The sequence below is a fragment of the Euleptes europaea genome, chromosome 13 (assembly GCF_029931775.1).
Source record: "Euleptes europaea isolate rEulEur1 chromosome 13, rEulEur1.hap1, whole genome shotgun sequence".
Lineage (NCBI taxonomy): Eukaryota > Metazoa > Chordata > Lepidosauria > Squamata > Sphaerodactylidae > Euleptes > Euleptes europaea.
Window position 1 is genome coordinate 46,157,325 of NC_079324.1, and position 15,471 is coordinate 46,172,795.

The window sequence follows — 15,471 nt, forward strand, 5'->3', positions numbered from 1 at the left end:
CTGAACTTTCTGGTCAAAAAGATAGAAAAGCTTTACTCAATTCTTTTCAAACCTCTCTACTTTCTTTCACTCCTTTCTCCTACATTGCTGTGTATATATATGTTAACTCCGTGAAGTCGTTTCCCACTCATGCGACCCTATCAATAAAAATCCTCCAAAATGTCCTATCTTTCACAACCTTGTTCAGATCTTGCAAATTAAAGGCTGTGGCTTCCTTGGTTGAGTCCGTCCATCTCTTGTTGGGTCTTCCTCTTTTCCTGCTGCCCTCCACTTTTCCTAGCATGACTGTCTTTTCCAGTGACTCTTGTCGTCTCATGACGTGACCAAAATACGACAGCCTCAGTTTACTCATTTTAGCTTCTGGAGTCAGTTCAGGCTTGATTTGATCTATAACCCACTGGTTTGTTTTTTTGGCAGTCCACGGAATCCGTCACACTCTCTTCCAGCACCACATTTCAAAGGAATCTATTTTCTTCCTATCAGCTTTCTTCACTGTCCAGCTTTCACACCCATACATAGTAATAGGGAATACGATGGCATGAATTAATCTAGTCTTGGTGGCCAGTGACACATCCTTACACTCCAAAATATTTTTTAGCTCCTTCATGGCTGCCCTATGCTGTTCCATTACCTCCACTTCAGCCTGTTTCTCTTAAAATGCCATTTAATTGTTAAACATAACCTAATTGTCTCTGTGTAAATTTTAAAATAAGAATTAAAAAGTCACTTAAAATCCTTACTCAATTCACGACAAAGTCTACTTATCTCTGTGCATTTTAAAACAATTAAAAAGTTACAAAAAATCCCTAACAAGTTGACAGCTGTGGTGTGATCAAGAGAGCCAACCTGGCTGACTCTGCTCTGGAGATCCGGGATCTATTCCTCTCTCCTCCTCAGGGAGCCTGCTGGGTGAACTTGGGCCAGTCACGGTTATCTCAGGACTCTCTCAGCCCACGCAGAGGCAGGCAATGGCAAACCACCTCCAAACGTGTCTTGCCTTGAAAACCCTACGGGGGAGTCGCTAAAATTAGATGTGACTTGGCGGCGCTTTCCAACACTATTGTGTGATACCCTTTATTGTGCCATATAAATGCAAGCATAAGATAGAAAGGGGCCAGTTATCAAACAAACCTTGATATAATAACGCCGAAATCAATCCAATAAATTTAAACAGAATGTTAATTTCTACAAAAAGAGTGTAGTGGTTACCACAGAAGCTTCCAACATGTTTCCCAGGGGATCTGTGGTGCCCTGGCTATGTTTCTTAATACTCTCTTGAGAGTAAAATCCAAATTTTTTTTTAAAACGGAACAGGAAAAAGACCATCAGGCTGCTTAACTGGATCATATGGACCAGTGGATGTTGAACACATGAAGCTTGGTCTATCAAAGTCAGTGTTGTCTGCTGTGCCAGGGAGTGAACCTGGGACCTTCTGCATGCCAAGCAGATGCTCTACCACTGAGCCATGGTCCCTCCCAGCTGATTGTCCACAAGTACCCTGAGCTCTTCCTTGGTGAGTCACCCTGTTCTCAACTGAGTACTCCCCTGAAACTCCGGGGTTCATATGCGTCTGGGCTTGGAAACTTCTTCCTGCAGGAAAAGAACAAATCATTCCCTTTGTTCAGAAACCTGTTTCTTCCTCAAAGCAGAGAGCTGGTGCTGGATTTGCCATAGATGCAGAACATGCTTTGGAAGCATTTTCATTGAATGCTTAATACAACACCCAAGTCACTCTTAGATGTAGATTGTGTATTTTCGAACAACCAGGAATGGGGGTGTGGGTGGGATGTAAAATGATTATTTTTGAGTGAAATGCACTCTGTCCATGCTCAAAAGCACCCCTTTCCTCTGGGATTTACTTCTCCGGTTGCCGTGGCCTTAATGCTTACCATCGAGGCCACAATTTTCTGGACCAATAATTATTTTTCTATTCTGTTTATACAAAAAAAAATTATACTGATTACAGAGCAGTGCGCTCTGTCCTTCCACTCTGCCTGCTAGAAAGGAAAGTCAGCCTCTGCATACTCAGAACAAATTTGCCCTTAGGTCCTTAAGAAAAACCCTCTCTATTCCCCTGCGAAGTAGGGGGGAAGACACTCCTTGTACATGCTCAGAGAGGCACTCCGCTCAACTCCTGACTATATAAATTCCAGAGTGGCGGCTGTATTAATCTGCTACAGTTCAGTGGTAACCATCATTTTAGTGTCATCTGTAGTTTTTAAATTGATTTATGATTGTTTTAGTGATAGGTGTGTTTTAATGAATATTTATTGTGCCTTTTGGCTGGTTTTAATGCTACCCACCCTGAGCCTGGCTTCGGCTGGGGAGGGTGGGACAGAAATGGAAAATAATAAATAAATAAAACCGCGATTAATTATTTTATTTACAATTTATTAAACTATGACGCCAAAGAGATAGAAACAAAAAAAACCCCAATTAAGTACATTGTCAAAGCATTTACTCTCTACATACTGTCCAACTGAGCATAAAAACAAAAATATCAACATCCAGCAATCCTAATTTGACTTCAAACTATTCTGTGGCCAGTTCTGAACAACTCCTGTCCATAACAAGTCTAGTCTGAATATATCACTATATTTTGGTAAACTGTTAATTTCACCAAAACATGGATCTCTTGAATTTTATGTAAAATATTTTGCTTTCGTTCCCTGGCAAAGACCAATCCTGCACTACCATTTGAAGATCTCTTGGGATGCAGGCTACATACTTGAGCAGTAATGTCTCTGACCTGTAGGGAATTTGTTTTCTCAACCCAGTTGATAATAATCCTCACCACTTGCTTCCAATAACTTGAGGCACATTTGTGTGTCCACCACATATGGAAGAAATCCGCCTTATTTAAAACCAGCACTTATTACTCGCAGTATTACAGGTCTTTGACAATCTTAAAAGAGTTAAATGCCACCTATAAGTCATTTTCACTAAGGAAAGACAAATCGTAAAGGTACCATAAGTACTATTATGGTAGTTCCATTTTGTATTATGCACACCCTTAACTATGTTTTCCCCTTATTTTGTAAGATTTTTAAAAGATTGGCTTAATTATTACAGCTAATAAAATGGTATACATATTTTAAAAATGCTCCTCATACATTAATAACAGGTAATCAGATTTTTATATAGATCTCAGAACAAAACCTCTTGGTACAATGCCACACAAATAACCTTGGATTATAGGAACTCAAATGCTATGATGTTAAAATGATTGTGATCTTTTATATCATTATGTTTATTCATTGATTTATTGACATTATTTTAGTCCTCTTTTGTCACTAAGACAAGGCAGATTACAAAGTCTAAATCAGTAGGATGGGATGTTCAGTAAACTATGTAATGGGATTAGGATGAGAAAATTAAAACCAAGTAAAAAACCTGGAACAAAGGTGAAATAAAGCATAAGCATTAACAAAGCATATCAAATGATGCAGAAATTACATTAAAAATATAATACGTAAAGCAACAGATCTGTTAATTGGTTCTTGTAGGTTATCCGGGCTGTGTAACCGTGGTCTTGGAATTTTCTTTCCTGACGTTTCGCCAGCAACTGTGGCAGGCATCTTCAGAGTAGTAACACTGAAGGACAGTGTCTCTCAGTGTCAAGGGTGTAGAAAGAGTAATATATAGTCAGAAAGGGGTTGGGTTTGAGCTGAGTATTGTCCTGCAAAAGTATTGTCCTGTAAGTATCAAGATAATGTGCTAATGAGGATATGGTATGTTAATATGGAACCATTGTATCCTGAAGTGATCTGTTAATGTGTGTAATCCAAAACCAATGAACTCTGACCGTGAAAGCCTTCGACAATATTTAGATCTGTTAATGTTGGAATCTTAAGTTTGCTTTGAAAATTCTTAACCTCAGCTAGGACCAGCTTGTTAGCTTTATGTAATGTTTGATAACATTCTGGAAAAGCATTAATGATAGAACTAGTATTTGAAACTATTAACCCATTTCTCATTTTAATACCCGTTATGTTCTTAATTTTGATTTCAACAGATTATGCACACCCCAAAGGGACTGCTCTGCACAAAGAAACTTCCTTCCCCCGAGGATTTCTCAAATACACACACATACAGTGAGGGGTTTGGAGACCAAGTACTTTGAGGAAAGGTTGAAGGAGCTAGGTGTGTTTAGCCTGAAGAGGAGAAGTCTGAGAGGTGATATGATAACCATCTTCAAGTACTTGAAGGGCTGTCATATAGAGGAGGGCGCCGAGCTGTTTTCTGTTGTCCCAGAAGGTTGGACCAGAATGGGTTAAAATTAAATCAAAAGAGTTTCCATCTAGACATTAGGAAGAATTTCCTAACAGTTAGAGCGGTTCCTCAGTGGAACAGGCTTCCTCGGGAGGTAGTAAGCTCTCCTTCCCTGGAGGTTTTTAAGCAGAGGCTAGATGGCCATCTGTCAGTCAATGCTGATTCTATGACCTTAGGCAGTCCATGACTAAATTGAGGCTATCATATTTTGGTCACGTCATGAGACGACAAGAGTCACTGGAAAAGACAAGAGTCCAGTAGAACCTTAAAGACTAACAAAAATATTTTCTGGGAGGGTATGAGCTTTCGTGAGCCACAGCTCACTTCTGAAGAAGTGAGCTGTGGCTCGTGAAAGCTCATACCTACCAGAAAATATTGTTGTTAGTCTTTAAGGTGCTACTGGACTCCTGCCCTTTTCTACTACTGCAGACAGACTAACACGGCTACCCACTGTGAATTACCTTCATGGAAAAGACAGTCATGCTAGGAAATGTTGAGGGCAGCAGGAAAAGAGGAAGAACCAACAAGAGATGAATTGACTCAGTAAAGGAAGCCACAGCCTTCAGTTTGCAAGATCTGAGCAAGGCTGTCAAAGACAGTCCATTTTGGAGGACTTTCATTCATAAGGTCGTTATGAGTCAGAAGCGACTTGACGGCACTCGACACGCACACAGGCAGTTCATAGTAGAAAAGGGCAAGAGGCCAGTAGCACCTTAAAGATTAGCAAGAATATTTCCCGGTAGGGTATGAGCTTTCGTGAGACACAGCTTCAGGGCAAGAGTCCAGTAGCACCTTAAAGACTAACAAAAATATTTTCTGGTTGGGTCTGAGCTTTCGTGAGCCACAGCTCACTTCTTCGGGGCAAGAGTCCAGTAGCACCTTAAAGACTAACAAAAATATTTTCTGGTAGGGTCTGAGCTTTCGTGAGCCACAGCTCACTTCTTCAGGGCAAGAGTCCAGTAGCACCTTAAAGAATAACAAAAATATTTTCTGGTAGGGTCTGAGCTTTCGTGAGCCACAGCTCACTTCTTCAGGGCAAGAGTCCAGTAGCACCTTAAAGACTAACAAAAATATTTTCTGGTAGGGTCTGAGCTTTCGTGAGCCACAGCTCACTTCTTCAGGGCAAGAGTCCAGTAGCACCCTAAAGACTAACAAAAATATTTTCTGGTAGGGTCTGAGCTTTCGTGAGCCACAGCTCACTTCTTCAGGGCAAGAGTCCAGTAGCACCTTAAAGACTAACAAAAATATTTTCTGGTAGGGTCTGAGCTTTCGTGAGCCACAGCTCACTTCTTCAGGGCAAGAGTCCAGTAGCACCCTAAAGACTAACAAAAATATTTTCTGGTAGGGTCTGAGCTTTCGTGAGCCACAGCTCACTTCTTCAGGGCAAGAGTCCAGTAGCACCCTAAAGACTAACAAAAATATTTTCTGGTAGGGTCTGAGCTTTCGTGAGCCACAGCTCACTTCTTCAGGGCAAGAGTCCAGTAGCACCTTAAAGACTAACAAAAATATTTTCTGGTAGGGTCTGAGCTTTCGTGAGCCACAGCTCACTTCTTCAGGGCAAGAGTCCAGTAGCACCCTAAAGACTAACAAAAATATTTTCTGGTAGGGTCTGAGCTTTCGTGAGCCACAGCTCACTTCTTCAGGGCAAGAGTCCAGTAGCACCTTAAAGACTAACAAAAATATTTTCTGGTAGGGTCTGAGCTTTCGTGAGCCACAGCTCACTTCTTCAGGGCAAGAGTCCAGTAGCACCCTAAAGACTAACAAAAATATTTTCTGGTAGGGTCTGAGCTTTCGTGAGCCACAGCTCACTTCTTCAGGGCAAGAGTCCAGTAGCACCCTAAAGACTAACAAAAATATTTTCTGGTAGGGTCTGAGCTTTCGTGAGCCACAGCTCACTTCTTCAGGGCAAGAGTCCAGTAGCACCTTAAAGACTAACAAAAATATTTTCTGGTAGGGTCTGAGCTTTCGTGAGCCACAGCTCACTTCTTCAGGGCAAGAGTCCAGTAGCACCCTAAAGACTAACAAAAATATTTTCTGGTAGGGTCTGAGCTTTCGTGAGCCACAGCTCACTTCTTCAGGGCAAGAGTCCAGTAGCACCTTAAAGACTAACAAAAATATTTTCTGGTAGGGTCTGAGCTTTCGTGAGCCACAGCTCACTTCTTCAGGGCAAGAGTCCAGTAGCACCCTAAAGACTAACAAAAATATTTTCTGGTAGGGTCTGAGCTTTCGTGAGCCACAGCTCACTTCTTCAGAACAGGCAGTTCATGAGAGGGAGGGCACCTTCTGGGCATGGAGTAGGGGTCACTGGGTGTGTGTGGGGGGGAGGTAGTTGGGGAAATCCCTGCATAGTGCAGGGGGGTTGGACGAGATGACCCTGGCGGCCCCTTTCCAACTCTGTGGTTCTACATCGGTTGGCCTTCTTTTGCTCACCCCAGGACAGCCGCTAGAGGGCGATGGCGTTTTCTGCGCTCTTGCGGGGTGGGGGGGGGAGAGTGAAGGAAGGGGCGCGCCTGCCGCTCGCACCCGCGCAACGGAGGCGGGGCGGGGTAGAGGGGGGTGCAAATCAAAGCCGGGCTGGGCCGTGTGCGCGTGCGCGCGCGCCTCTGCTTCGCCGGAGCTCCAGGAAAGTTGCGGCGCCTCCAGCCAGCAGCAGCAGCAGCTGCGGCGGCGGAAACATGGACGACCTGGGTGAGCAAAGAGCGCGGGGCGGGTGGGGATCCTTGCTCAGCCCCCTCCCCAAAACACACACACACACCCTTTCCCATTCTCTTCCTCTTCGTAGCCGAGCGCCCCTTCCACTTTTGTGTCTTTGTGTTGGTGTGTGTAAGTGTGAGGGGTTCTTCCAGTTATGTGCGCCCCCCCCCAACTTCTTCTCCTCCTCGTCGTGTCCTTCCTCCCTCCCAAGTTGCTTTGGCTCCATGATCTAATCCCTTACTTACACATTGCATTAATTTTATATTCGGCATTGATTTGATAACGTTGGATAGGACGAGAACAGGTTAATTAAAACAGTGCTGGGATTAGGGCCGTTAGCAAAAGTTTATACAATTGAATTTTAGTTGGGAGAGGGAGAGGGGGAAGTCCTTTTTTTTATTAAATTAATGATATTATATGTTTTTCTTTTTGTTATAACCATCATATTGTTTATGTTGATATGTTATATGAAGAAAAAACGTATAAAACAAAATGCAAAGTTGCTTTTGCAACTTTATTATAATGTTTTGTTATAACCATCATATTGTTTATGTTGATATGTTATATGAAGGAAAAAAAACTTATTATCAAAACAAAACACAAAGTTGCTTTTGCTCCAAAGTTGCTCTTTGCTCCCCAGCCGGGCTCCCCTTTCATTAGTTTCCAAATCTCACTCCAGCCCCCTCCGCTTCCCGTGCCCCGCCTCATCGTTCATCCCCCCCAAATCCCTCTCTCAGTCCTGTCCCCCCCCCAATATCCTGTCCCCCACCCTTGCTTGACTTTTAGCTCCTTTGCAGCCAGCTCAAGGCAAGCACGTTTAAAGGGAGCTCTTGTGGCACCAAGAGTCACAGGTTGATGGTGGCATCGGTTTTTGTGGACAGGAGCCGGCGGGCAGAGTGTGGCCCCATGCGTTTGTTACAGCCTGTTTACTCCAGAGTAATTCACAGTGGGTAGCCGTGTTAGTCTGTCTGCAGTAGTAGAAAAGGGCAAGAGTCCAGTAGCACCTTAAAGACTAACACAAATATTTTCTGGTAGGGTAGGAGCTTTCGTGAGCCACAGCTCACTTCTTCAGATACCTGGTATCTGAAGAAGTGAGCTGTGGCTCACGAAAGCTCCTACCCTACCAGAAAATATTTGTGTTAGTCTTTAAGGTGCTACTGGACTCTTGCCTTTTTCTACCTGGTATCTGAAGAAGTGAGCTGTGGCTCACGAATGCTCATACCCTACCAGAAAATATTTGTGTTAGTCTTTAAGGTGCTACTGGACTCTTGCCCTTTTCTACTACGCCAGAGTAAGTTCTGTTCAGTTTCCTGAGGACTTGGTCCCAAATCAAGGTGCCTCTTGTGTTGCACCACTGAATGCCGGGGGGGAGGGGGGACTTGCTTCAGAGTAAACGTGCCTAGGTTTGCACTGGAAATCTTTAAAGGGCCATGTAACTCTTGGAGGGGGCTGTGACGAAAGCTTTGGTGAGCTGAGAAGTAGGAAGAGGGTTCAAATCCACAAAAACCCCAGGCTACAATAAACCAGTTTGTTTCAAAAGTGCCGGAAGACTCCTTTTGGGCTTTACTGTAAGAAAAATAGCACTGTGTAATTTGTTTTTAATCTGACAGTGCAATCCTCTGCGGAGTTACTCCAGTCTAAACGCGTTGATTTCAATGGATTGATTTGAGTACAGTTACTCTGCATCAGATAGTACTGTAAGCATTCCCCATCTACCCACCAACCAAGCCTTTCCAAACAATTAGTCCCCAAATACTCAGCATTTCTCCTACTTCCTAAATTTCAACCTGAGTCATGTACTTCTACTTTTCTCCTTGTTTGTCCCCTAGTTTGTCCTATTTACTACTTATTCCCCTCCAATTCTTTTAGCTTTAATTTATTGCTTCCAAGCTACCTAGCACGCCAAAGCTTTTGAAGTCAGCTTGTATTGTAAAATTTGGCTAAAATGTCAGCAGCAGAATGCTTTAATACATTTAGGTGCATTTTGGGAGAAATGGCCCTTCTTGTACCTCAGAGAGAATCTGTTAACTTTTACTCGCGTTGAACAAAAAGATTAACTCCTGTTTTGGTTATTAAATGCCTTAAGTTTAATAACCAAACTTTAATAACCCAAGTTGTGCAGATTGTAGTCAGCAAACTTTTAAAATGTAATCATGTGTCATTTACCAGGGCTTTTTAATGCTGAAAATGCTGAAAATTTTTGTGTTGTTTTTGTAGTTTCTCTTTTGTGAAACACCCCACACTGCATCTTTAGTGCAATTATTATCTAATAAATTATCTAATTATCTAATAAATTATTATCTGATTATCTAATAAATTATCTAAAACAAAGTTAGCTCTCCCATGACTTGTTTTCCTTAGTCCATCCCTACTCTCCACGCTCAAGCTTTCCCAGTAGCAGGACCCATTCAGCTACACCCTCAACTCACTTACTTACTTATTCATCCATTCTTAGGGTCAGGATAGACTCTGTTCCCCACCCCTCACATTCTTCTGCCCACTCCAAGCTCTTTGGTGAACCTTTCATTACACCAGGTATAAATGAGAATGCTGATAGCTAAATTGTGGAACTCCCTGCCCCAGGATGGGGTGATGGCTGCCAACTTGGAAGGCTTTAAGAAGAGAGTGGACATGTTCATGGAGGAAAGGGGTATCCATGGATACGAGTAAAAATGGATTCTAGTCATGATGCATACCTATTCTCTCTAGTATCAGAGGAGTGGGCCTATTATATTAGGTGCTGCCAACTCCTCCTGGTACAACAGAATAGTTAAACAACTTCAAACCATTGGGTTATCTACGGAGCAGTTATTTAATATGAATGAAAAACAATCTTATACTGAAATAAGGAGACGCGTCCTTGACATTGACTACCAGAGATTAATAGCTGGAGCAAGGAAGACCTGCTCGCCCCTTTTCTACAATATAATACTTGCACCGAACACACTGCCAAAGTACTTCTACGATCTGATTTCCCCGCCCTTACGATGTTCTTTCATGTTGGCCCTGCTGAATACTTTACTGACAGCGGTCACGCGTGGTAGATACCAAAAAATACCCTACGGGAACAGAGTTTGCAGCTGTAATGGAAAGTCAACTGAATCCACAGAACATGTCTTATTGTTCTGTGTGAAGCATCAAACCAAGCGAGAGAAGTTAATTAAACCATGGATAAAAAATGGTGAGGACAGTGAAAGTAGATGGCTAGCCCATCTACTGAAGGATCATAACTCGCAGCTCTCTGAAGTGGTTGCTAAATTTCTTACGGTTACTTTGGAGTAATAGTGAATGTAGTTAATGAACAAAGGATTCAGGTTATGTAATGGTCTCCCTGGCCTCTATATGGAGCATTAAAACTGTTTGTAGTTATTATTTGTATAGGTCTGGCCCATTTTATAACTGCCCTGTATTTTGTATTGGATGTCCCATTTTTGTACTTGATGTTTTAGCTACTGTGCCAATAAATAAGGCTATGAATGAATGAATATTAGGTGCTGTGGAACACTGGCAGGATAATGCTGCCGCAGTTATCTTGTTTGTGGGCTTCCTAGAGGCACCTGGTTGGCCTCTGTGTGAACAGACTGCTGGACTTGATGGGCCTTGGTCCAATCCAGCATGGCCTTTCTTGTGTTCTTAGCATGCCCCCCCCCCCCAAGCACATAACTTTTGAAAGTGGCCAAGTTGCCAACTGATAATCTGAATGTGTATTTTCAACTTCTTATACAGGTGATTAAAAATGTTTTTTTTACAACCATCATATACTATATGATGCTTTTCATATTTGTTCCTAATGGTAATGATAAGGAATGACAACGAAGGCACTGAAATCCTGACTGCTTGAAATCCTATTCAGCTTCCTGCAGCCTGTAAAGAGAGGTTTACATATCATAGTTTGCTCTATTCCTTGTGTCTTCCCAGGGCTGCTTCACTGCCCAAGTCGCCCAGGAGGGTGCTTGGCTCGCCAAACGGGCAGGGTCTAATGATGTGTGTTGAGGCAACAAGTGTGGCATGTGCCGGTTGCCTCTTGCTCCACACATGAAGCTGCCTTATGCTAAACCAGGCCCTTGGTCCATCAGGGTCTGTATTGACTACTCAGAATGGCAGCAGCTCTCCAGGGTCTCAGGCTGAGTTCTTTTACATCACCTGGACTTTTTAATTGGAGTTGCTAGGGACTGAATCTGGTACCTTCTGCATGCCAAGCAGAGGCTGTACCACTGAGCCACAGCCCTTCCTCATACCAGTACCACTGTTGTTGGGGGTCTAAGGTGGGCAGGGACTTTGTCTGCTCCCTTAGGTCCAGGGTGGGTTGCAGGAGCCCTTCCTTTGCATCTTACGATGAACACTGCAGGGTGACATGGGAGGAGGATACTTTGTCATGGGCGTCAAGATTATGAGCCAGCCCTCGTGTCTTCCCCTTGATTTATATGCAAGTCATACATGGATTTAATTATATTGCTGTCTCACCATATCCTGTTACCCTAGAGGGGCTTAATTTTTAAAAGTATCTCCTGTTTTTGTTCAAATCCTTATACTTTGGGGTAAAAAAATTTTTGTAACACAATTTTAAAAAATTAAGAATTCCTCCTTTCTGATACTTTGCTTCCCAAAGCCTTATTTAACTTCCCCAGTGCCTTTTCTGTCCCATATATGTTCCTGATCCCAGATCCACTCCTCTGTTGCTTACCCAAGCTCATGGCTGTTGAAGGTTTCCCTCAGCATAAATGTTAGATTTTTATCTACCTCCAGGGAGTTTAGGGTGGAGTACATCATTCACCCCTTTTATCCTCACAATAACTGTGTGAAGAAAGCAATATTAGGGTAGATGGCTTTTGTCCGTGCAGGCCCCACGATCCCCATTATAGCCTTTTTGGTGATCAAAAGGGACTTCCTTTTACACCAGCAGAAAAGTGGTTTGGATCTCAAGGTTTTCTAGTGGGATTGATGGCTGAGTGGGGATTTTAACCTGGGTCATTCTAGTCCAAGTGCAAAACTAACTGCTGCCTTACACTGGCTCTCAACAACACAACAGTGTTGAGTGCCACACCCTGCCACTTTTTTCATGGTGGTATATATGCCAAATGACCCAAATCACACCTGTTCTGCACCTTCCTTATGCATTCCTGTATTTTTCATTGTTTGCTAGTTAAAGTCATCCATTATATTTTGCCTTGTAGCCTATTAGCTATCTCTGATCCAACATGCATCTCTTAACTGGCAACAGGGTCTTTTGGAGTCTGGAGTAGCATGCTTAGAGTATATACTTATACTATAAGCTTATGCATAGCCAGTGAGACGTAGTGGTCCAGTATGATTAGAATGCCCACTCTGTGGAAGTCAGCTGGGTGACCTTGGGCCAGTCACTTTGTCTCAACATAACCTACCTCACAGGATGTTTGTTCTGAGGATGGAATGGAGATGGGGAGAATGCTTCTGTAGCTTACTTTGGGTTCCTGTTGGGGAGAAAAGCAAAGTGTGAGTAATTTTTGGGGTATTAATTGATTGCCTTCTGTCCTGGGCTATAAATGAATGTTTGTGTTTTAGGCAGTGCAACGTGGTATAAAATTAACAGAATCCAGCAAGATCTTGGGGCGTTGTAGGTGTCCCACACAGCAGCCTCTTTTTTTCCTATTTCATGGGTTATGTGTTGGAAAGTGGTTAGAAAGGATTTGTGCTCTAGATGGGAATATTCTGAGCTATGCTGTGTACGTTCCTTGGGATGCCCATCCTTCTACACTAAATTCTTGTAATCCAGCCCTTGCATTGTTGATGCATTGCTTTATACTGGTTTTCTTATTGCATTGCTTTCTAATTTTGTGATCCACCTAGAGTCTTGGTGGGAAAAGTGGACCAGAGAAATAAATCTTGAGAAATCTTTTTACCTTCCTATCCAGACCACCTTCCTACCCATACCTGTCTGAATTTTTTTGTTTCCGCGCTACAATTTGGTTTGTGCCGTTATGCTTCTAGGCATGCCCCCTCTCTGCCTCTCTTGGGACTGGTATTAGCAAGACATGGCCCCTATTATTAGTTGTGGCTTGTGAGTTTTGGATGTGTAAAAAGATCTTCTTAGCGGTGAAACTGGCCATCAGATTTTACAACTGCAGTACCTAAAATACAACTACAACCATTTCAGCCTTGAACACATGAAGCTGCCTTATACTGAATCAGACCCTTGGTCCATCAAAATCAGTATTGTCTTCTCAGACTGGCAGTGGCTCTCCAGGGTCTCAGGCAGAGGTGTTTCACATCACCTACTTGCCTAGTCCCTTTAACTGGAGATGCCGGGGACTGAACCTGGGACCTTCTGCATGTCAAGCAGAGGCTCTACCACTGAGCCACAGCCCCTCCCCTATATTCATATATTAATACCCAGAGAATCAGCCTTCTCTGATTCTGAGCAACTTTATGAACCCATCTGCTGCTTCTCAGATATGTACCAGGGTAAGATTTACCCGTGAGTACAGTATCCTAGAAAGTGTACTGGGAAGTATCTTACAACCAAATCAAAGAGAGAAATTGTATCACAAGTAATCCAAGTCCCATTTATGGTATCTCCACGGTCTCCTCTAATAGAGACCAAATGTTCTGTTCAGATGTGCTCCAGGAAAAGTCCCAGTTTTATTACTAGACCAAGAAGATCAAATTGCCGTGCTAATTTAGAGGCGGCAGTGACACCTACAGAAGAGGAAGTCTAAACTGAGCCTGTGATAAAACCGTCAAGGCTTGTGTCCATCAGCCAGCTGGCTACCTGAGACCATCTTCTGCCTCCTCACATTTATGGGAAGGGAATAGCCAGAGTAAAAATGGATAAGAATGTGTGTGATTAAAAGGTTATACAGAAAGATAAATTTGTAGCGGAGTGGGGTGGGTGTTGGTGTTCTGCGTTTATCTCTTTCCCTTTTCCCAAGAAAATTCTTAGATGTGTTGTAAAATATATGGGTCTCCTGGAATAGTTCTTTGGTTTCAGATGTCTTCCCATTGTTGTTCTCCACTTTCTCCTGCTAGGCCTCCTGCTAGGCATGCACAATTGGATGACGTTTAAGAAAAGATGAGCAAAACTTTCCAGTATGTTCTAAGACTATGGGTATTGAAATATACAAGCTACAGCTGCTGCATTCCATAAATTCACTGAAGTATTTGTGACTCTGCCGTTTTGGTCAGATGGTGGGCCGCTCCACCATTGGGTTTTCTCCATGGAGTGATGCTTAATCTGAGTGCTCTGCTTTTGTGTGAGTCTGTCATGTGTTTTGTTAACTTTGCAGTGCTTGAAACAATTTCCAGTTCTTTCTGGTGTTATTTTAGAAGGTTTAATCAACCTGTTCCCTTTCCCTGTTGCTCATTACAGGGTGGTTGGGGAGGGGCTGTGGCTCAGTGGAATCCCCAGTGAAAAGGATCAGGTAGTAGGTGGTGTGAAAGATCTCTGCCTGAGACCATGGAGAGATGCTGTCAGTCAGTTGACAATACTGACCTTGATGGACGATGGTTTGAGGAAGTGTAAGACAGCGTCATGTGTGATCAGGCATTGTGCATTAATAACAATTATTAATTTCTATGGTAAAAATTTGCAAAGTTCAAGTTTAGCGTATGCTGTCCCACCTACACATCTTATTGCTTCTCAACCTCAGTTTCTAGGCTATAAAGTGGGAGTTATATTAGAGATCATGTTTTAAATTGAGGGTGTTTGATGCCAGTTTGTTAAGATTTTTGCACAAACTTCATTCCAGCTATTTTGCGTATCTATATCGAACTGGGAAATTGCTTCCCATCTCCTAGGACCTAATATCAGATTTTCAGAAGCCAAGAATGGGAAGCCCTGATCTTTTATCATCAAAGAAGACCCCCCCTCCCCCAGTGATCATCCCCAATAAGCAAAGTTCACAAGCTAACAGATAATGTTGACCAGCCTTTGGATCTGCATTGATGCACAATTGGATCTACTGGAAGATTTCTGTGAATGGTGAGCAGTTTTGCTGATTTCTCCTTCTCACTGCAAACCTCTGATTCTGCTCCCCTCCTGCTGTTCCTGGGGGTCCTCTGTCCCCCCCCCCCCAACAGCATTTCAGAAGGTATTTTGTGCTGCAGTGAGGGAGGAAGGCAAGGGAATTGTACTGTGCTGGCAGAAATTTTGTCCGTCAAATTCTGGTGAAACCGCACCAGAATTTGGTCTCAGTTGTCCGGTTTAGTGTGTCAGAATTAATGGGTGATGTAAATCTTTTGTAGTTGGATCTCTGCTTCTAAGAGATCCTGGGTTGGGAGGGGAGGGGGCAATACTGGGGTCGTGAAGTGATGTCATCCCCAGTGGACTTCGCCTTAGAACAGCAGGAAGATATGTGAAACATATATGGGCAGACACATTTAAGCATGTAATTGAGCTCGGCTGTTTTTCTCCACCATCGACAGCATCTATCTGTGCTTTGTTTCCAATCTCGTTTCTCTCACCCTTCACCTTTTAGGGGGAATTGATGCAATTTCTGTAGAAGAAAGCAAGACCTTTGCCCGCTGGAG

At 43.0% G+C, this 15,471-nt stretch overlaps 1 protein-coding gene across 1 annotated transcript in view; it reads left to right on the forward strand.

Moving 5' to 3' along the window:
* The first annotated feature begins 6,933 nt into the window (after positions 1 to 6,933).
* Positions 6,934 to 15,471, forward strand: part of PXN (paxillin) — a 71,234-nt gene continuing 62,696 nt past the window's right edge. The window contains exon 1 of the mRNA XM_056859243.1: positions 6,934 to 6,960. Within this exon, the coding sequence (XP_056715221.1) occupies positions 6,948 to 6,960 (13 nt within the window). The 5' untranslated portion in view covers positions 6,934 to 6,947. The remainder of the gene's footprint in view (positions 6,961 to 15,471) is intronic.